At 39.3% G+C, this 22,666-nt stretch overlaps 2 protein-coding genes across 10 annotated transcripts in view; one reads left to right on the top strand and one right to left on the bottom strand.

Moving 5' to 3' along the window:
- ATP13A4 (ATPase 13A4) overlaps nucleotides 1–9,169 on the bottom strand; it is a 33,402-nt gene extending 24,233 nt beyond the window's left edge. For both annotated transcript variants that reach the window (NM_001031314.2, XM_025153362.3), the window contains exons 1-4: nucleotides 9,014–9,169; nucleotides 3,915–4,088; nucleotides 1,501–1,638; nucleotides 90–160 (exon numbers count right to left, since the gene is read on the bottom strand). In NM_001031314.2, the coding sequence (NP_001026485.2) occupies nucleotides 90–160; nucleotides 1,501–1,638; nucleotides 3,915–4,088; nucleotides 9,014–9,076 (446 nt within the window). In that variant the 5' untranslated portion in view covers nucleotides 9,077–9,169. The remainder of the gene's footprint in view (nucleotides 1–89; nucleotides 161–1,500; nucleotides 1,639–3,914; nucleotides 4,089–9,013) is intronic.
- A 2,667-nt stretch (nucleotides 9,170–11,836) lies between these two features.
- Nucleotides 11,837–22,666, top strand: part of OPA1 (OPA1, mitochondrial dynamin like GTPase) — a 49,844-nt gene continuing 39,014 nt past the window's right edge. For 4 of the 8 annotated variants that reach the window (XM_015291397.4, NM_001396175.1, NM_001039309.2 and 1 more), the window contains exons 1-6: nucleotides 11,837–12,011; nucleotides 13,809–14,127; nucleotides 14,808–14,904; nucleotides 15,902–16,009; nucleotides 17,203–17,256; nucleotides 17,879–17,946. In XM_015291397.4, coding sequence (XP_015146883.1) covers nucleotides 11,983–12,011; nucleotides 13,809–14,127; nucleotides 14,808–14,904; nucleotides 15,902–16,009; nucleotides 17,203–17,256; nucleotides 17,879–17,946 — 675 coding nt within the window. In that variant the 5' untranslated portion in view covers nucleotides 11,837–11,982. The remainder of the gene's footprint in view (nucleotides 12,012–13,808; nucleotides 14,128–14,807; nucleotides 14,905–15,901; nucleotides 16,010–17,202; nucleotides 17,257–17,878; nucleotides 17,947–22,666) is intronic. The other 4 variants (XM_015291400.4, XM_046898418.1, NM_001396174.1 and 1 more) reach the window with 1 other exon arrangement.

Here is a 22,666-nt window from a genome sequence, read left to right as displayed (position 1 = left end):
AAAACATAAATAACATGTTTTCCTTAAGACATTAGTCCCAAAATGTTTGACTTCCTCGGAGTCCTGTGTAGCCATTGTATGGAACTCACCCAACTTTCTGGAACTGTTTTGCATAGATATTCCAGACATAGCGGATTTTTTGTACTTGGATACTTTTCACCTGCAAAATAAAGCAGAAGCAACAAGAGCTGCAGCACAGCAAACAACAATTCTCACAGGCCTGCTTGGACATTCCAGTGGACAAGAAAGGCTGTTCTAGGGTGGTTTCTGAGCCACTGCTAGTGCTTAGCCCTTGCAGAGCTGTTATCTGTGAGGAATGCATGCTGTCATTTATGACATGCAAAGGAGAATGTCCTGCCCTGTGCAATAATAATGAAGTCTGTTAAAGATAATAGTGTTTCACGTCAGCTGGAAGAAGGCAATGCACCTACTCACATAAGAAACCAGCTTTAGGAGACTCCCTATCCAGTGCATTAAGACAGTGAAATTTATAGTGAACTCATATCCTGATATTAATTGGAGCTATAACCAGTCATTAACCTAACAGGAGGTCTGTAGTTAGGTGTATGCAAAGGAGTTACAAAATTTAAAATGCTAAGAACCAGGCTGGGAAATGAGAGACTCATCTTGCTTCAGGAGTAGTCCTTGGGTAGCTCTTGGGCATTACACAGCACTCTATGGAATTAAGTAGCTTAAAAGGCAATAAGGTTTTATAAACAACATGTAAGTAAAGGCTTTTGAATTGTTAGTGAAGTATTAAACTGTTTGCTCTTTGCTTCTTGAAATCTGTTCTTTCCTACCTAGATGTTTTGACTGATATGAGTGTTGCTCAAAGGGTCTATTATTTAGGGGCTATATTCTTTTGGTTTGGTTTTTCTGTGTTGTTAATTTGATCCTCTGAAGAATGTTACAGATCAGTCCTCACTTTCATACTGTGCCAGCTGATTAAACTAGCTGGCACTAAAATTTCATATGTACATTAAGATATGCCCACACAAAACAGCAAAAAAGGCAATAGTTTTGCTCAGCTGAAGTTATGTTTATAATGAAAATTTCTCATGAAAAAAATTATTATAGATACAAAAATAAATGCTAACAAGTTAGAAATCAATTTCTTGGAAGAGCATATAGCTCTTTTATGGGCTATCAAGTGCACTGATCTAGTGCCTATACGCTATCTGGTACTTGTTCTGAAACTGAGTTAATTATGTTTACTGAAACCATGAGGGATCGCATGATCTGCTTGGATCAATTAATCTTCTACCTTCTTCCCAGTGCCTCAATGGCATCTCCAAGCTCTGGAACTGGAAGAGGTCAGGATATATTTTTGCCAGAACAGTGGACAGATCAAGACCAGCCTCCAGCAAACACACATTAAAGCACAAATTGATGCAGCAGCAGGTCTCCTAGCTGAGTATGTTTCACAGCTCGCTTTCAACCCACGAAGCCTGGCTGAAATTTGCTACATCTCCCATATGCTACAAGCAATAATTGACTTACCTGTAAACTTGGCTTCATTAAGGCTTTGCTGAAGATTGAATCTTCCTCAGCAAAGCTTGGATAATCCAATCTACTTTTGATAATTCCAGACACAGAGATCCATGTCACATTCTTACGTGAATAAATCCGAAATTCATCCTATAATATAAATATGAAAGTGGCACATTTTCCCTCAAGATCAGACCAAACTCACTATCACTATAAAGTGAATGATTACTGTAGGCTTTTCTAGAGAATTGCTCAACTTTTTTTAAAGAACTATCCGACAGCATCCTTCCAGCACCTGTGATTGACAGATAAATCAGCAGAATGGGAGCAGAACCACAGTCCTGTCAAAATGCAAGTACTACAAAGTAATTCACTGAGCAGAGGTCTGCTGCTTGGCTGATAAGGATGGAATGTGAACGCTCAGGTCGTGATCAATGAACAGGCAAATAGTACGGGACAATCTGAGATGTAGTGATCATACTGTAAAGAAGAGGCCAAAAAGCATATAGTTGCATACTGCAAGATGGATGTTTAATGCTTTTCACAGTCATTCCTTGGAACAAATGTGTTAGCACTGTGACACTCTTACCTTAGACAAGATTTTGCCACAAACTCAGCTCATGCTCTTGTTATTTTTGTAATAAAGTAAGTTCAACATTGGAACTGCCTGATAACTAGCACTGCTAGTTCAGTCTTAGAGGTCTGAACAACTGCTGTAATAAGCACCAGAATGTTAAGTCTCAGGTCTGAACACCGAACCACATGCATTACTGCCAGCTATATGACTGACGTACATAGCATATTCAGTATGTAAGAAGTTGGGCAGATGGAGAAAGCTGATTACCTCAGCTAGCCAGGTTCTGAAAATTGTTGTTACACTGTCCTTGGAACTGAAAACAGAAACATAAGATTCTGTACGAAATATGCATCTTTTTGAATAATTTAAGGGTTCAGAAGAAGGTCTTTAAGAATTTTTGTGTATCTTAATTATTTGTGCACTTCTCTCCTTGCACTCATATTTTGAGTCAAATATCATTTATTTCCTGATATTTACCTTCAGTTTAAATTTCTGAATTAGTATACATTGGTATGTAGACTCAGATGGAAAGCAGTCAATAACAGAGGTGCTCTTTACTTAAATTAAAGTGAGACAAACTTCAATAACAAAAGTGAGTTAATAAGCTCTTCAATTGCCATTGCAGAAATGATGATAAATTATGAATGAAGGTTTTATGTAAGGCACAAGAGAACTCTCAGGATCAAGCTGACAAGATTACTTGTATCCTCATTAGCGGTAGCCATCATATTTGAGGACTAACATAGTCAGAAAGAACGGAGGGAAAAATACCTGTCATTTTCATGCAAAGAACACAAGAAATAAATGTGCAATTGCAAATGCCCAGAGCATATTTTCAGAGAGCTTACTGATAAGAAGAATTTACGATATGATTCAATTCTTGTTTAATTACACAAAGGATCATTTTAAAACCCATTTATCTGAAAAGTGCTTGGCATAGCAAATCCATTTAAAATGACACTTGAGAGTGGGTAATTAAAAATGCAAACCAAACTGAAGATTAAAAAGCAAGATTAAAGCTAGTATGCTTCTTAAAAAAAATAAGAAGTGTTTTTTAAATCTCCCCCCTGGCATATTAGATTGCAGTTTCCACATAAAATATGTAACAGGCAGATCTGTGATCACCAAAGCCCAGCATTCGAACTGCAAACTGCTGTGCTCATTTAAGAAGGTAGCTCAGATAGAATGGTAGCTCGGTTTGTAATTACACATGCCACTATTCAGGAATCCTTAAAGCAAAAAAAAACAAAAATAATCAGACTTCTGGAAGTAAAGCAACCCTGCCAGCTTCTGGAGTATTCGGGCTCAGCTAGGATTCAAAATCAAGTTTCAATTTGCTTCTTTCAGTTCTGCAGTAGTTTCCATGAAACAAAATCAAGGTATACTGCAGAGCTTCAGCACAGTCCTCAGCAGATGGAAGAACTACCAGCCAAACATAACAGCCCTGAGAGCATTCTCTGCAGGATTATCATCTTAATGGGCATGGAGAAGGATTGATGCTTTGGTATCTTGAGAACGGATTTGTAGTGTAGAAAACACAGGGATGGTGGAAGGGAGCGGGAAGACTTGAGAGCAAAGAATGCCGGCATGAAATCACAGATATTACAGATTTTTCACCACAGTTTTTCAATCTGTTGCCTGATCAGCTGTTAATCTTCATTCCAATCATCATGTTACATATAGTTTGTGTAATAGTTGAGAGTTCTGTAGCTCAGTTATAGCAAATATAAGATATTACTGCAATACATCAGCAACATGAGCTTTCAGCTTACTGCATTCATTCCAATTAACTCACCTTCCAATTAACTACATACTAGGGACTAATTTAAGGATTAAAGTAGGCACCTACTGTTGTTCTAAGCAACACAACGTCTGCTTCTTCCAAGCTGCAGGGGACACAGTTTGCCCACACATCCCATTCTGGTTTCCAGTAGAACAGCAGCAGCAGAGCCCCGCAGGACAAGATGTACCCAGCAATGCACAGAGCCTTCCGGCAGCACTGGGTTTTGTAGCCAAAAATTTCCTGTAGAGCAAAGACAAGGAAAGGATCGTTCTTTCACATCTGGACTAATATAGATTCCCATTTGGTATGGTACTGTGAAAATAATAATAATAATAATAATAATAATAGAAAGTTGTAGAACTTTCATTTTGCCTCTTTGTAGTACGTGACCAGAAAATAACTTCACTTTTTGCACAGTTTTCATCCACCCACACAAAATCCGGATTCCTGTAGCCTGTCCAAACTTCTAATGTAGTTTTATTAGTTGTAATTCTGTGGATGAAAAAGTAAGAATGATTTGAAACAATATCAAAATATAAAGGTCCTAACATTAGGCCTTGAGACAGGAAGCCAAGCTTGCTTGCTCAGCTTTTCTTAAGATCCCTGGGTGAGACCTGCTGGAGCTGCATTGTAAAACTTGGCACTGTATTTGTAGGGCTGTTACCACCTTCCACGACAGCTTCAGTGTGGGGATTTGGGACCTTGCCAATATGCTACTGTACTAACATCCCAAAATAATAATAACTGTTATTAGGAACAGCTAATGAACACTTGCACAATGCTTTACACGTTCAGAGGGCAAAAGGAAGCCACTCTCTGTAGCTGTATGAGTAGGTATCATTATTCCTTTTTTAAAGCTGGGGAAATTGTTACAATGAGGCAAGGTGACCTGCCCAAAACTTCAAAGGGATGACTGTCAGCATTATAGTTTAAGAACTGCCAGATCATGGTACCATGGCCAAATTCTCTCTCTGTGGTGCTATCAGAGGTTGGGTAAAGGTGAAACAAAATGTACAAAGTGACTTTACAGAGCAGACCGAGTCCTGATCTAAGTGAAAGATAGAATAGCTGCAATTACGTCAGATGACCAAGGGAATTTGCTAACATAAGGGTTAAGATTCCTCAATCTCCTTCTTCTTAGTATATCTGCAGCAATTGTGCAATCTACTTCTCAAGATCAGATATCTGCAGCTACAGATATTGCAAGATCCATTCACAAGGGGAGCAGAAAAGATAATGTAATTGGAAGGATGACTAATACATAATTCCTGGTTCTGTGCTGGTGCCTTTGCTTATTATGCGAAACACAGGCCCTACCCAATGCTTCCGCTCACTGCAACAACCTGCCTGCCCTCTGCCATTCCCCAGAAGATGGATTCCCTTCACCTAGGTGATCTCCATAGTGCTTCTAAACACAAGAAAATGGCAACCGTGGAAAAAAAGTATGGTAGGCTATGCAAGCAAGTGGCTTGCATTGTGCAGGAGATGTTTATACCACCTTGAGATGCACATGCTCAGCATTTTCAGAGGTTTCTATAGTCTCTGAGCAGCATATAAGGCAGGCTACAGCAGATAGGCAACGCTGTTTTAAGGTGGTTGGTGTAGCAGTCGTGCGCTATTAGTATTCACTAATTGCTCCAATAGGCAGGTGAAAGGCTTTCCACGCACCTCTGTCTAGTTGTATTCTCAACAAAAAGGTTACCAAATTAGTGTCAACATCAGCATACAGAATAGTACATACAACGATGCAAACTCAGTTTGCAGCAATTAGTTACCAGCAAGATGCGGATGCCTGTCTCCAGACATTACAGCCTGTCAGCAAGGTAAAGAAACTCCCAGGCAGATAGAGATGCCTAAGGGAAGAACTGTTAAAAGAGCGTGCCTTCAGATTTCCTGCAGTAAATAGCTGGACCTGAAATAACTAGAATAATCTTTCCAAATTGGGATGGGCCTGTATATCAGGGTGGGGAAGAATGAGATTGCTGCCATGTGCATCTTGCTTTTGTGAGTGATTCATTCCTCTAATTTCCAGCTTTTGTGCCTTACACCCAAAGTCTGAGAGGTCAATAAAGCTGTAGGTAGTACAATTAAAAAGGGTGAGGGTGGGCACCTAGTGTGTGATTGGCAGTCATTTGGGCTCATCTTCTGTTGGCAGTGTTCTTCTCTTCAGAAACACCGAATGATTCCCCAAGCCTTACATGTCAAATTAACCAAGAGGTCCACCCACCAAAGCAATGTGTTTGGAGGGATAATGGTGTCCTCTTTCACAATGGCAAAGTTGGGGTGAGTCATGTGGCAAAATGCATCCGTCCAATTTCTTGTGTTTACCCTAGTTTATGCAAATCAAGAACAATAAGTAAATAAAAATGCACTGCAAGCAATTAATCCCTGTACACTACAGGGCATTCACAGAACAGCAAGCAAACAGAAACAGCGAGCAAACTGAGCAAACAGAATCCACAGAGCTAAGGCAGATTCTGTCTTTCTCTGCCTGGAGAAACGGGCATCAATACATCAAAATCTGAGTTCTACCTACACCTGCATGTTTTCAGGCCTTTGTTTTCCCTTCTAACAAAACAAAACAAAGCAGTTTAATCCTCTAGATCTCAAGATATTTTCCAAAATCAAGGAAGCATCAGTACTCCCCATCTTGAAAACGAGGACACAGGAAGAGAAGGAAAATAGCTAGGGGAAAAAATGACCCTGCTCTCAGGTCATCCAGTACTGTTAAATCTTGCTGATTCTGACAAGGGAATTGCCTGACAGATACTTTTAAGCCGTTCTGACACAATGCACACTCTGCCCTAAGAACACTAGTGTTGGTTCAGGTTGGTTTGTTCCTTGATGAACATGGCATTTCTGAATGTAGGTGTTCAGGAGCTCTACAAGGAGTGATCTGGGAAAGAATAAACAACAGATGTTAACTGCTGTTTCATACCTGGATGAGCAGCTGGAAACTAAAGCCAAAGTAAAGCAAGTTTTTTCCAAGGTTTGGAAATGTCTGGAGCACATTACCTGGGCCACATCTTTCAGATGTAAAACTGAACAGGGAAACAAATGAAGCTCCAAACCTGACTTGTTCCAAAGCTCCCTCTTTCAACACTCTGCTTTAGAATAAAACTTTCTGTTAGATTCAGGTGTTTTTCTGACTGTGCCTTCAGAAGGAAGAATTTTAGCAATGAATGATGGATTCATACAGATATTTAGTAGATAAATAATTCCTTCCTTAAAAAGAAACTGAATAAACGAAACCACTTCTCATTTGTCAAGCACGTCAAGTAGTGAAATTGTTCTTCAGAAGAATTCTCAAAATATTCTCTTCTCAAATAAGAAAAAAAGATGACTATTTGACCCACAACACTGTTAATCACAATGCGTATGAAGAAGTGGGAACAGGCACACATATCATGCAAGTTTCTTAGCAAGTTTATCTAGCCACGTGAATGTCTTAGAGTTATTAGCGTTTGGAAAGCCTTCAAGCTTGTTCAGGATTTGCTAGGTCTATGCTGCAAAGATCTCCTAAGAAAATCTATGTCTGCTATGACAAACAATGCTTCCTGGGCTGACAAAGATCCTGGTGTTGATGTCACCAGTAAGAGCATACCTGTCAGCTTGGTTTTATGTTGGTAAGGAAGAAAATGACTTCTGCTGGCTTGAATTTCATTGCACAGGGAAGTAGTACTAATGTAGACATGCTCACTTGAAATATACAGATTTGTACCTTCCATATTCCATGGGCAGGTTGCTAGGGCTTGGTATATAACATGCAGTCAAATAACCTGGGTTCGTAACAGCACGAATCTTAGAGGTGGTGGAAACCAAAGCTAAGGTTAACTACCTGTAGTACTCCAAAGGGTTTCTTGTTATTTCATAGGACATAGCACTGCCTACAGAAGAGGCTGTACAGAGGAATCATCTCATCTCTGTGCCATAATTTTTAATTAATTGTAGTGTATTGTAAAACTGTTTCCTTGCCTGTTGACAATACGTTTCTCTTGGAACTCCTAACAGTCAGATGAGTAACAAATAGAGAAGGGCTCCAACTTGTGAGTGAGGGGTCTGGGGAGGGACAGCGAACTACTGGACTGTCAGACCTGCTCAGTTGGCAGAAAACATGATTATTCAATGAAAGGCTCTTAGCTGCATTTACAATCATACAAAGCCAGCTCTCAATGGCTTATTACTGTAATATCCAGCAAGTCTGTTACTTATGGTTAAAAGAAAAATTTCCTGTAACTGCAGAGTCATCTGCTCTGTAAAAACTAAATGCAAAAGCGAAACAAGTTCAAGCACCCTTTTACGTGGTGAAAACATGGCTTGTAGCTACTAAAGAGCAAGGAATCTGAACAGTGGCTGTGAAATATCCTAATTCAGGCAACCCAATCACCAGGTACAATATTACTAATAACTTGTTGCTATAGCAACAGATAATAGGATTAGACTTGAAAGACCGGTAAAGATTCACAATGAATTTAATATCTGAATCTCATTCTTAGCAATTGGAACCTCTTTCACTGGGGTTTGTTCCCATTCCCTCTGAAGCCAGGAGCAACATTCAATGTTCTTCTATTAGAAACACACTCAACAACATACTCCTCTCTGGAAAAACTATAGTTCTGTAATTAGAAATCCAGTTTAATACAGGTTCCCAGGCTAAAATAGTGTTGCTAATTCAACAGACTGCTTTAACTAACAATTTATACAAACATAAGAAGTGTTTTGTTTTGTACGTGTGTGTGTTACGGAGAAAATCAAGATTCCCATCTCATCCAGATGGAGCTGCCCCTAGAGATTCATCTGTAAAATGGTTAGGAACACTACTCTAGGCCAACCCTCAGGCTGAGACAAGGCCAGCACGGGCTAGTTTTATAATACTACATCAATATTCTGTCAACTCCTTCCTAGATTCTGTGAAGTTATCCTCTGCTGGAGGTAAAAATCAATTACATCAAGTGGACATATACAACTTAGTACTCTTTCAGTTAAAATATATATATACATATATGTATATATATGCGCATATATATTTCTTTATAGCTATATGTTTCTGCTATGGAGATACCACCATTCATAATTAAATTACAGACTGTAGCATTTTATTGCAGAACATGTGCCATCTGCTGCTTTGAGTTGAGAAAGACCTACACAAAGACAAAACGACTCACCATTTCATTCTCCTCTCCCAGGTTAAGCTGTGCATAATGGCTCTTAGCAGGATTTTCCCCCATGAAATGACCTTCTGGAGACTTTCTACAGCACCCTCAGGACAAGTCTTCAGTGTTGTGTGGCTTGAATGTCCACACTGAGGAAGTGTTCTAAGTACACACCTTCTTTCTAACTCTGCTTTTGTTTGAAGAATGGAGCTCCTCCCTCTCTGTGGGGTAAACAGGTAACATTCATCCCTCCTCCTTTCATTCTGTTGCTGGGTTTTGAGATTGAGGGGATACCTTGAAACAAAGCTCACTCAAAGACACTGGGAGAAAGAAAAAAATAAATCTGACAAGCATTTGTCAGAGCAGGAATCCTAGTCATAACTGATAGTGTAGCAAGTGCTGCTGGCATGCATATTTCAGGGGTGGGCAAGAGGTGAATATGTCTCCTCAAGAGATTATAGAATTACTGGGGACTAGGGAGTGTGTCCAAATGAGAAGGAGAACAGGCCTTGCTGTTGTTATACTCTTAGCAACCAGCCCGTCCAGCTGTGATTCCCTCATATTCCTTGGAGAAAATTCAAGTTCTGGCTCTAGTTTGTGCAGGTGGATTTATGGACTGACTACGTGTAAGGATCCAGCCATGTAGGATCTTTGATCAATATTTTTGTTAATTACTAAAAATACTGTCATAGAACATCTTCTGACCTTACTACACAACTTTGGGGAAAGTAATTATAGTTATTTATTCACACTTCAGAGAAACTAGAGCTCGTCGCTGTTCTCAGAGAGCTGGGTGCAAATGTCTCTGACCTCTAATACAGGGTCAAAATGAAGCTGGCAAAACAATAATAAAAATTAAAACAAACAAAAACAGCAATCAGGGTTTTATCACTTCCTTTTTTTCACTTCTCTGGGCTGAACTGTTTATTATTCTTGTGATTCATCCTCATTGTCATTACTGTTTCCTTGTCCTTTGCTATTTTTTAAGAAGTTGTACATTGTAGGAATGAGGTCAGGAGAGGCAAACCTGTTCTTCCAGAAAATATGTTAAGGAAACTAAGTTATTATTTCTAGAGTGGCTGAAACAGACCAGGAAGTGCCAAGTTTGTTCCTGCTCATCTGCACTCCAATTCCACGTGGCATGCACTCGTATAAGCCACAAACATCTCAAGCACCATGAATGGCCATTGCCTGTTTCATGCAGTTGGCAGGACTGGAAGACTCAGACAAACTGAAATGCCTGAAATGGATGGGAGATCAAGATTGTCCATTAAAAGTTAGAAAGCATGCATTATAGTCCATTTATGATAAACGTATTTATAAGGTTCAGCACTATCTATAACAGACAGGAAACAACTGCAAAGGCACCTTTTCCAAAGCAGATTGATGGTTTTGGGAAATGACTCATTATTTTGGGAGGTGACAGCAGTGGGAAACAGGAGTGCCACAAACAGTTTTTTTCTGCCTGATCAGCTTTTGCTGCTTCATCAAATGTCAGCTTTGCTCCTTATGGTGTGTGAAGGAGAGTAGGATGTAGCACTGTCACTGGGCAGCCCTTCATTGGAGAAGAGAGTATCAAGCAGATCACACCAAACCTGGAATTCCGGGGAAGAATCAAGACTCATCCAATCTATTCACTGCTTATAGCCTGAGTCCAGCTTCTGTTGACATTTTCTACTCCCATATAAGATTTGCATCTTCATGGCAGAAAATAAAGGAGACATAGATTAAAGAGTTTAAAAAATGCATCATTTCCATAGGTTGGCAGCCTGTCACAGCATTTCAGAAAAGTCTGTTAATCCAGGACGAGTGAAGATGGTGGAATTTGTCCATTTTCTTAAGGAGGACTTTTATCTGGAGAAAACGCAACTTGAACACCTAACGCAGAACCTTCAGTTAAATGACGCCCCCTACTGTTCAAACTAAGCATTACAGATCTGTTTGTGTACATAAACTGTTACTTGTACTGGCTTCTACCGACAGTGTCACCATTCCTCTTATTAATTTGAAATTTGCTTTAAAAACAGATAAAACCCACACCTCCAGGGGCAATGACTCCCCCACCTCCCTGGGCAGCCGGTCCCAATGCACTGCCTTTCTTTCTGAGAAAGAGATTTTTCCTAATATCCAACCTGAACGTGTTCTTTAAACACCGTCTACTCCAACCTCCCCCTGCGATTAACAGCAGCCTGGCCTATAACACACCCCAGACTTCTCTCTATGTCCTGCAGCGGTCAGGGTGCAGCACGATGCCCGGGGACAGCACAGAGAAGAAAGTGAAAGGAGCTGGGAGACGTGCTGTGCAGGGAAGACGGACTTCGTGTTGTGCAACTTGAGGGAGGCTCTGAGAAGTCATGACAAGCACTGGCACCACCAGACTCCAGCGCCTGAGGTCTGTACACAGCGGCTTGGCACACACCAAGCATTGCATGAAGTGACCTAACTGCAGCTGGCCGTCTGTGGGCAGAGGAACAGCCCTACTGATCCCTCTTGGCTCCTCTTCCACTTGCATCCTGCTTGCAAACCAACAGCGGGCAGAAGCCCACTGACACACCTCTTGCTTCTCAGGACCCGAGGCAGTGCTGCCAACCGCTCCGTGCCCTTCTCCAGCATCACAGCTGTTTGAGCCTCTCCAGGAAGGGGAGGGTCTCCACCGTGTCACCAGCACAGACCCTGCCGCTGCATGCCTCGGCCTCGCTGAGCACGGCCGGGCTGTGAGCGGGGTCTGAAGCGGCCACGAGCGCCTCGCGGCTGCCGCAGCCGTCAGCACCGCTCCGCCGCGCCCGGAACCTTTGGGAGGGGCGGAGTTTCCAGCCGGGCCCCGCAGAACGGACCGGGACCCGGAAGCGGCGCGGCCCGGCAGCCCGGCGGCGGCGGTTCCCCCTGCCCTTGGCCGCGGCTCGGGGGCGCCAGGCGCGGCGGAGGAGCTTTGTGCGGCTTTTCCTCCTTCTTCTCCTCCCCGGCACCTCCTTGCCCTCAGGATGTGGCGGACGAAGGCGGCGGCGGCTTGGTGAGCGGGCCGGGCCGGGCAGGGGGCAGCGCGGGCGCTGCAGGGACGCAGCTCGGGGGGCCGCAGCAAACCACGGGCCGGGCGAGAGGGCCGCAGCTGAGGGTTGGGCGGGCCCCAGGCGGCGGGGTGCTGGCTTCCGGGAGCAGTGCTCGGGTATGGTCGCGGCAGGCCTTGTTCCTTTCCCTTTCCAATGTATCTTTGATTTGTGCGACACCAGCGTAGCCCAGTTGCGGGCCTGTAGTCAGGTGCGTTCTGTGGCATAGCTGTGTGTGTCTGCAAGGTCCGTGTTTGGATTGCAGTTGTAAAACGCAGCTTTGCAGAGGTCACAGAACACCTGGTTCAGTAGTGGTGTTTTGGTACCATTTCAGTGTAACTGTGCTTCTCAAGGAAGTGATTTTTATTTATTTATTTATTTGAGTCAGTTTTCAACAGCGGGAAGAGAAAGCAAAGCAGTAAATGGAACCTCAGCTGTAATGCTTGAGTTGATGTATTTACTGTAAGCTTCTGTATATACACACTGAAAGCGGTGGAACTTCTGAGAGCACTCAGAAGGCACTTGCTGTTCAAGCTGTTGCCTTATGGTTTGTGATAGAACTGGTTTGGTCAATGCAGAATGAGCAATAGAAAAGGCAGTGTGTTTTAAAGGGACAATCACAGACAGGGAAGTTATGTACCACTAAAAACGTTTTCAACCTGCTGAAGGCTGTTGATGGGAGTAGTTGCTGTAGTGTGCACTACCACCTGGTCTCTGCTGAAAAGTGTCAGTGTCTGTGTAATAGCAGTGATAGTACAAGGAAGGAAATAACGGCACTGTTGTTGGCTTGCTTCATCCTGGCTTACCACACCCTGATTAAACTGTCTTCAAAAGCAGTCACCATCAGCAAAGCTGTGTTTTGAGAGAGGAAAATGTCATTGATTTTTAACTTTCCTTCCAAAGGCTCAATTTCTGTGTTAAATATGTTTTTACAGCCAAGTCTTCCACTTGTTTGGAGGTTAAGAGTGTGCTGTGAGAGACAGTGCTGTCTCCAGTACACAGCAAATCTCAGAGGTATTTTTGTACAGGCAAGATTGAGAAGTTTCTGTGTTTGAACTGTGCTTTTCATTCACACTGGAAGTCTTCAATAAGCACAGTGCAGACATGTCCAGAAGTAATGTTGTCTATGCATGACCTGAGAGAAAACGGTAATGCTGTAATCCTAGAACCACTGTGAACTAGAGGTAAGGAATCTGAAAGATTTCTTCAGATAAATCCTTCAGCTCCACAGGAGGATCAGCTTTGCCAAGAAAAAGGGAAATGCATTTTGTAGGAGATTTTTTGTATGCCTGTTGTTTTTTGAAGTTTGAACACCCTCTTCAAATGTTACTCAAGTCTAACTTTTAGAGAACATTACAAGATAGGCCAAACTATAATGCTTTCATTTATGTAGCAAGTTGATGGTAGTTTTCCGTGGACTCGGATACTTTTTGCCCAAACTATGCTTTTCCACTGAGATGTTATTTCCCTTAATCTTCTGTGGAATTTAAATCCACTTAACAACAGAACTTATAAATGGTATTTAAGGTGTTTGTTGTTTGTTTGTTTTTCAGTAATCACTGGAAATGCTGTACCCATGAATACTGTTTATAGCTTTTATTTTCCTGGTAGCACAGCAGTGATAGCTGGACATACAGAACGTTGCTTTAATTTATCCATAACCGGCTAAAATGTAACATGAATTGCTTCCAAAGAGGTTATTGAGTTAACGGTACGTTAAGAATATCTGTTACTTAAAGTCTATCTTTCTTTCTTTCTTTTAGTGTCATCTGCAGGAGTCTAGCACATAGCAACTATGGAATAAAAAGGAAATCACCACTTCAAAACTTGCACCTGGTTTCCCGAAGCATACATCATCCCTACCATCCAAGTCTGAAATTTCAAAGACGTCCATTAAGGATATCCCTTCAACAGTTCTCTTCTCTTAATCGTCTTCCCCTACGCAAAACAAAACTTTTAAATGTAAAATATGGTTACCAGTCCTACAGGAACTTTTGGCTAGCTAGACTAGCATCAAGGCTTCTCAAAATTCGCTATCTTATATTGGGGTCTGCTGTAGGTGGTGGTTACACAGCTAAGAAGGTATTTATCTTATGTGTTATCTTGTGTGTTTATCTTATCTTTCATGCATATTTATTTTTTGTTATTATTTGTTTCATAACAATAGTTCTTGGTATATCTACAGAAATACAGCCTATCATTGTTTGATTAACTAATGAAAGTAAAGATGAGTGTAGCAGAAATGCTAAGTCAAGGCCTGAAGCAGTGATTGAGCACCTGGTGGGACGGCTGGGCCAACCCAGGGGTGCTCAGCTGCATGCAGTGCACCTGAGTGACTGGAATGGGTGGAGCCAGGATCCACCCCTTTCCAGACCTCATTTAAGGGTTGACAGTGGAAGCAAGGGGATCTTACTGGAGATCCCTGCCTACCTGAGGCCTTCTGAAGTTAAGCAGTTTCTTCCCTTTATTTCTGTGCCCACAGCTGTTGTGTTTGAGCAAATTCTCACTTGTTGCAGCCTAGGATCTTGCTGCACTGCTGTCATTACTGCACTTTCCATCACGTTACAATGAGTCAAAATGAAAAACAAATTGTTAAGAGGATTAGAATATATTTTCAAAGACCTGAACATCATTATACATATCTAAAAGATGGTGGGTTAATATGTTTTCTATGTAGATGCTACTTTTCAGTTGATTACTCATGTGCTTCTCTACATGAGTTTCTTCTTCTATTTCTACTATTTGTTTCCTTTATGTACTAGACATATGATCAGTGGAAGGACATGATGCCTGATCTCGATGAATATAAATGGATTATTCCTGACTTCATCTGGGAGCTTGATGAGCATATTGACTTAGGTATCACAAAAGCAGAAATGTTTCTCTGTATCTGAACACAACTTGAACACAAGCACGTGGCTTCTAGTACCCATCTTTAATGCAGTGGTAGCTTTATAGCTGTAATTTGGGTGTATTTGTATTGTTACAGAGCTTTAGATATGTCTTAGCAAGTTACTTGCATTGGTGTGTATTTTGGAAGAAGTTAAGTATCATTTAGCATTAATATTCCATAATTCATCCTTTCATTTGAGAATGTGCCTAAGTTAATCAAATCAGCCTCTCGGACCAAGAGGACTTAAACAGGTTTAGGCTGTGTTATGCACAATGTTCTTTATGTGAATGGCTAGCAAGTAAAAACAAAAACATGAATAGACAATTAAAAGATATGTGTAATTAAATGCTTAATTGAACATGCAGAAGCTTGTAGAAATATCTGCAAAACTGTTTTGAAGATGCAGAGTTAAGAAAATGAAAAATAGAGATTTTATTTTCCTGAACTTTGTGGTTACAGTAGTTTTCTTGCATATTCTCAGATTGAAATCTAAAAAACACAATGAGTTACTTCTTGTGTATGTAGAGCAGTTAGGTAGTGTTCTTTGTTTTAAAAAAGATGTTGAGGAAGATTTCTACTCCATGTACAGACAATGTGTAGATAATGCTAAATGCTGGGATTGAGTAAGGGTGAATAATGTTTTCTTGTTCGGATTCTTAAAAACATCATCTCCTAAGTATGTGAGATAATGTGTGAAATGCATGGATAAGTTTTACACAGTTTTTAAGTACTTTAGGCAACCAAGTTATCAGCAAGTTCAAAGTCTAAAGAAGCAGGTGCTTTTGCAGCTCTGATAAAGTTTCTCAATACTGATGGGGGGAGGTGCATGTGGAAATAAGCTTTTTAAATTTTTTTTAAAGAAGTTACTGGAAAAGTTACTATATTTTACAGCCTAAGCTGTTCTTGTTCACAAAAATAATAGAAAAGAAAAACTGTTCACTAGTTCCTGTACTGTTTTCATAGAAAAACTTATCAAAGCCCTTCCTGATGCCGATGACCTTGCCAAACTTCTGCCTGACTTCGAGAAGATTGGAGAGAGCTTCACCTCACTGAAAGGGATTTTTTCTCCTGGTGAGAATAATTTTTCAGCTTAGTTTTAATTTTGAAAACATAAGGTATTACAAGATGAGGTCTCATCCTTTCGTGCTGAAAGAAAGTGGACCCTCAAAATGCGTACTTATTTTCTCATCTGAAAGTGTTATGGATACAGGTAAGTGCACTGCATTTTTTAAAGGCACAAATTCTAGTAGCAAGTGCTAAGAACCAAAATGTGAAACTGAATAGAAATGTAGAGTCCTCGTGCACCTGTAAACAAATAGATTGAAACCTGATATTTTCAGCAAGTTGTGAAAGCTGGATGTGTCTGTGGCTGGAATTTGCAGAAGCTGTGAGTGACCCTGGTCAGTATTGTAACAGTATTATAGCTGTTGCAGAAAGACAGAGTTGGACGTTGAAAGTATGTGCTTAATGTTGCAAGCGTGTGAAATAGATTTGTAACCAAGGAATTCTTTTGGATTGAGGAATATTTTCTGTCTGGACACAGCTCCAGAAGGACTTGTCGGGAGATTCAGTTTAGGTAGAGGTTGTGATTCAATGGAATAAGAAAGAGTTCTAAATCCTTCACAAAATACAGGAGGATGGTTTGTCAATTCCTCACATACAGATGCTACTAGGCTTAAAGTTTTTCAGATTTTAGGATGTTTAAGTAGATCACTTCTGAATATTGAACTTCTTTATTTTAAAAAGAAAATGATCCATCATTATCTGACTTGCTCTTTAGCACAGCTGAGAGCTCAATCCAATGATTCTTGTAACAGAAGAAAGGATTCTTTCCGATCTATACCTTCATAATTATCAAACGAGATAAATTCATGTTTATGAAAGAGTGTTATAGTCACCACTTTAAGTGTCTGAAAATATTTGCCTATCAATCTACCTCAGAAGTGTGTTTTCATTTTCTTAAAATACTGTTTATGGTAGAAGTAGTTGATTCATCTCATTACAAACTCAGCAGGATCAAGGTCAACAGACTGACAAGTAGATAACAATCTCCTGTGTGCCTTGGCTGTTTAAAATCGCTGTTTTATTGACTGGTACTGTGAGATATCACCTATTGTAGTGGAATTGGTAGCATACTCACATGGGCATAGTTAGCATTTACAGTTTTATTGTCCTCCAAATGAGACAAAGATCCCTCATCTTCGGTTTGCATTTTGCTTTGTATATATAATTTTTATTTCCCCTCTTCTGCTGATTTTTCACAGGTTACAATTTGGTTAGTGAAGTCATAGGAGCTTCTGATCTACTTCTGTTGTTAGGTGTGTAAAAGCCCTTTTTACTGCCCTTAACCTGCCTCTTTAAAGCCAGCTCTTACAACACCACTGTACCAAGAGGAGTGAATATTGATGTAAACACAGATATTCACTGCGTTGCATTTTGCATTACAAATACCTTCCAAATATTAAGAAGTTCTTAGATCGACCTTTGAGAGAATGAGTTGTTGGTGTTTCTCTGGCATAGTTCTTAGCTGATGTGTTTTATTTCAGGCATATCTCAAGAAGCTTGCTTTGCAAACCTGTGTCATTACAGTAGGGAAGAATGCATATATTTTTTTCATTATGGTAACACCAATGAAATTTGTACTATCCTCAGAAATATGTAATTAAAAAAAGAAAGGTTTCAGAATATTTGTCTAGCTGAATCTGCCTATTCCCTTTTGATAATAACTGATTTCACTCAAACTGTATTTGATATAAGTTTCAGATGAATTCTAAGCTGAGTTTCTCTTTCAGTTTATAGTAAATCTTGGGTTAATAGCAAGATCACTGATTTACTAATACATAGGGGTTAATACTTTTTATTTTACATTGGATAGGTACAGTTTGAATACATTTTAGTGTGTTTTGCTTATTGTGTCAAGTTTCTCTAATTGTGTTCTAGGTACTCCAGGAGAAACAGCATTCAGAGCTACGGACCAGGGTTATGACAGCGACAAACAGTACAAAAAGGTAATTAATCTCTAGCAAAAATAGAAAAAAGAGTTCTTGACAGCAGGTAGTTTTCAAATTCTTCAATAGCTTGTGTAGATATTTATTTGAATCAGCTTGATAAAGGACAAGTATGTGTTCTTGCTGTGTTTAGCAACATACTGTTTATATATTAACATTTTGGTGTAAGGAAAATTCAAGGCAGCCATAAAAAAAAGTTTAGGAATGACATTCTTCAGAAACTTGGTTTGTAAGAATAAAGTCATTTAGGTATTTTTGTGTGCACTTGGATATTTTTTGGATGCATTCTCTGAAGCATTTGAACTGATGCTGTACTGGTGAAGTTTGTTTTAGGCTTCTAGTGTTATTTGCAAGCTTTTCTGCTTGCAGCCTCATTTCCATAGTCCTGTTCACAGCTGTGATTCCTTATTTAAGGATCTCTGCCTTAGGAAAGAACTGCTTTAAGCAGTCTGTCTTTACTTTAGGAATTCCCATTTTTATTATGATTTCCTTCAAAAAAAAAAAAAAAATTGCTGTATAGCTTTAAGTTTTAGTATTTTTCCTTGAAGTTGCAAAGGTGAAATTTAATCTTTATCACTAATGAACAGTAGGTGTTATCTTTCAGTGGTAATGTTCATTCTTTTAAAGGCTTTTTGTTTTTCCTCTGTGTGCTGTTTTTGTAAGGGGAAAAAAAAAAAAGGAATGAAAACAGTAAATTTTGGGGAATTTGTAACTTAATTTTTTTCTAACCAAGTATTTAGCATTTGCTGAACTTTAAATGTGGCTCTATGTAAAAGGCATTTCTGTATATGCAGGCATGTATACATTCTACGCTAATTCTGCATGGCAATATATAGTGAAACCTGTACAAAGATCACTTGTTATATCTTTTTCCCCTTTGGAATGGTGACAGAATTATATATAACAACTAAATTTAGGTATTTGTTTCCACCCTGTCAGTAATCTGTCCCTGTATATTTTTTCTTCGGAGTGATTGCTTAGCACAGGTTTCACTGTTTAAAACTTTAGAAAACAAAACCAAACACCACTTCTTTACTGTTAATTTGTGAATAAATGGTCATCTTAATTTATTGTCTTTTTAAGTAAATTACCTGAGATTTTTTTTAATGAGTGCTGGTACTACCAGTAATACTTACTATACATACAAGGGTCACTGCACTTTAATGTTAGCAACGAACTTTGGCTGCAGTGCAGAAAATATCAGATATTAAACCAGTATGATTTGTGCAATTTTGTGTGGGGTAATAATTCTCGTTATTCCAGTTACATCCAAAAAGTTACTCTTAGAAGCTGTTGCTTTGCTAATTAGTATGATAATTTTTGATCATAATGTTTCAAATAAGATATGTAAAAACAGCTAACGTAGCGTAGTCACTCATTTTATTGGCAAGTAAAATCATTTTCCAGACAATAGGTAAGATGGCCCTTTTTTCATACAGCGCTTTCTGCTGTCAATCAATCCTAGTCTAAGAATTGTGATTGTGTTGATGTACAAAATGCTATAGCTTGATATTATTTGCTGGCAGATGAGCTGTATCTGACTGTTACATTTGGCAAATGCCTTGGAAATCCTCGTGTGAAGAATGTTCTCTGGAATTGTTACTGAGCATTGTCCGCAGGGCTATGAAAACTTCCTGTAGAATGACTGAGAAACAAATTAGTTTACAAGATGATTCTGTGAAAGAAAGAGCTGGGAAAATTGTCCAGAACAGGGAATCATGCTGTTTGATTTCTTCCAAGGAATGGGATTTTATTTTGTAACCTTTAAGGTGATACAGAAGGTGCAGCCTTTTGAAAAGAAGACAAAACTTAAAATTATTGAAGTGTTCAGATAAGTAATTTAGATAAATGGAATCTAAAGCTGTTTCTACATGGATTAAATAAGAAACGTTGATATAAAAGCTCTAGTGTAGTGAAATATATTGTGGGAATGGTTCAAACTCTTGCACTGAAGTGGTAACATTGCTTTCTTAGACAAACACTGCAACATAGTTTTCTATCTTCAAAAACAAAAAACAAACCCAACAACCCACCATCACCTTCTTAGGGAGTTTTAGCTTCCTATGAAGGGGCAAGCAAACTCCAAAGCTTACCCAAGCTTATAGGGAAAACTTACAGTTGCTTATATCTGTCATGAATTGAGTGTAAAAGATTTGACTCAAGTATTGGTTTGGAGCCTAAAAGCTAGGTAAATAATTCAGTGTGTATTAATCCAAAGCAGCCACACGGTCCTTTCTCTGCCTTTGGTACCACAGTGAAATCTCATGCCTTAAGAACCTGATTCCCTGTGAAGGATTTGGCAGTGAGCGATCTGCTCTGGTCAGCCTTACTAAGTGCAAGCAGCAACACAACGATTCTATGTGAAAAATTGACTTTGAAATAGGAATAGCACTTGACTTGGATATCAGTTCCACCCTTCACGTGGCAGTTCTTTCAATGTAATGCTGTACTGCCAATTTGTCCCAGTTCTGTTATATAATTGGTTTAGTTTCGCTTGTATCTTTCAGAAAAATTGCAACCTAACTTCTCAAATGCTGCTTCTGTAAATGTTCATACTGTATGAATCATCAACAGCACATCCTGATGGATAAACTCCACTGATTGTTTCTCTGGAATTTGACTGGCTTGTGTCTAACTGAGCATAAAAGTAAAGGAAATTACAGTCTTTGTCATTCGTATTAGCTTACATCCTATGTTAGTAGTCAGCACATAGGTAATAAAAGGTGTTTGGTGAGTAGTAGTTGAATAGTCTAAAGTAGTTCAGAAGCTCCATGCATTGGGAGAAATCAAAACCACATGCTGATGGGCCAGACAAGTTTCACGTTATAAATATGCTGGATAAAATGGCAGCATTCATTTGAATTCTTAGAAATTGATCTCTTTACTCATCATTTTCCCTCCTTTACCTATCTCAGCACTTAATTTTACTGTGAGGGTTTTATTGTCAATGTTTCTCATGAGTGGTTTCACTGATATCGATAGGCAATAGCGGAAGGAACCAAGGCACACCAAGTAGCCGGGCTTTGGCTGCTTCTGAAAACAGGGCATGCATTTAGTTATGAGTTACTTTTAAATTAAGATAGTCATGCTCAACTGAACAACTACATGTTAACTCTTAATGTAAAATAATGTGCTGTGGATTTTCTTCAAGGATGTGCAATGATACTATATCTTTATTGTATGCTCTGATTCTCATGATGACTGCGCAGTTTGTGCCACCAACTTTGTGAACTTAGTGTTACTCTCCTTTCAGTTGTTTCTTTCATGATTGATAGTGATTGTAAACTAATTGTAAACTTAAATCCCATTAATTGAAAAAGCTGAGAAAGGCTTTTCATATTTTACTACAGCCATGCAAACCAGATGTCCTAGAAAACAACTTCACATCCAATGGTGACTTCAAGCATCTTATGTTACTGTGCTCGTTTAAATGCTAAAAGGCCTTCATGGCAGATTTTGTTCAGTGTTTTTCTTGTATTTTCTTGATCCACAGTGTAATTTGTGGAGACACCACAATCAGATTGTCTGATTGTACTGAGAATTTCCTTGTTTGTGCAATGGTAAAATATTACTATGTAGGTATGTGGATATCTCTCCTTGATACTTAGTGAAAGTAAAATGGAATGGTTTGCTTGTGTTTGGCCCAATTTCCTGGCAGAGTTCTAACATGTTTGCTAGTCTGACCACAGAGAGATTTAATAAATCTCAAAGTATGTCAATAAAATACAAATATGAGGGTTTTTCTATTCTTGACATGTTATACAAATCTGTATTTAACAAATGTTTACATTTGGTCACTTGGTTGTCTCTTCTTTTATCCATTTTCTTCTGTGTTGTTTATCCCTATGTGTACATGCCTGTGTGTGTATCCTGTGCACCTAATGTATAAATTGGTCTTAGATGTCTTGATTTCTTTACACCAAAGTCTTATTCCAAGATCTGTTTCAACTATTTTTATTTGCCTATTTTATTAGTATCTGTATCTGCATTCTCTGAAATAATTTGTCCCTCTAGAAGATAACGTAGCATCTTTGAACCAGTGTGGACTTTCTGAAAAACAACTTAATTTTTATTGGGGAGAGAGAAGAGGAAAAATATAAACTTCATGGAAATGCTGAACAAGTAAAGAAATAAACATTAGGTTCAAGGATTTTGATCAGGAAGGATTACGATAACATTATTATAAACTGCGGCGTTATAGAAGTGAGGGCTTTTCTTTATGCTCTAGAAACTATTTTGCTTCTCTTGAAGGCTGACTAGCAGGAGAAGTCATCTTTCTGTACAGCCTCTGCATTTCTGAGAGCAAGAATGAAATGGGAGCTCTTGCATTTCTGGCAAGAGTTGAACCAGTTTAACTTTTGTGCACCGCTTTCTGTAGGGTTACCAAAACTATTTAAATACTTGCTTGGTTAAGTTGTGACAAATTGCTGATACTTGTTTGGTATAAACAACTGAAATGAAATCCTGAGCCGTTTGACAACATCTTAAGGTGATTTTGGTTGAATTTTATTTTTCTAAGATTTGGGTACTTATTTAATGTTGTTGAACACAGTTATAAAATCCAGCTAAATGTTTGTTATGTTGTTCTACCAGGACTTGCAAAATGCCTGGTTCTGCTGGCTGTATCCAGTCCCAGCTAGCTAGCAAGAAATTTTGCTAATTAAATTTCACTTTTGTTTGAACTGACCCATTCTCAGACCTGTTTTTCATCTGTCTTTGT

The sequence above is a fragment of the Gallus gallus genome, chromosome 9 (genome assembly GCF_016699485.2).
Source record: "Gallus gallus isolate bGalGal1 chromosome 9, bGalGal1.mat.broiler.GRCg7b, whole genome shotgun sequence".
Classification (NCBI taxonomy): domain Eukaryota; kingdom Metazoa; phylum Chordata; class Aves; order Galliformes; family Phasianidae; genus Gallus; species Gallus gallus.
This window is presented reverse-complemented; position numbering and strand designations above follow the sequence as displayed.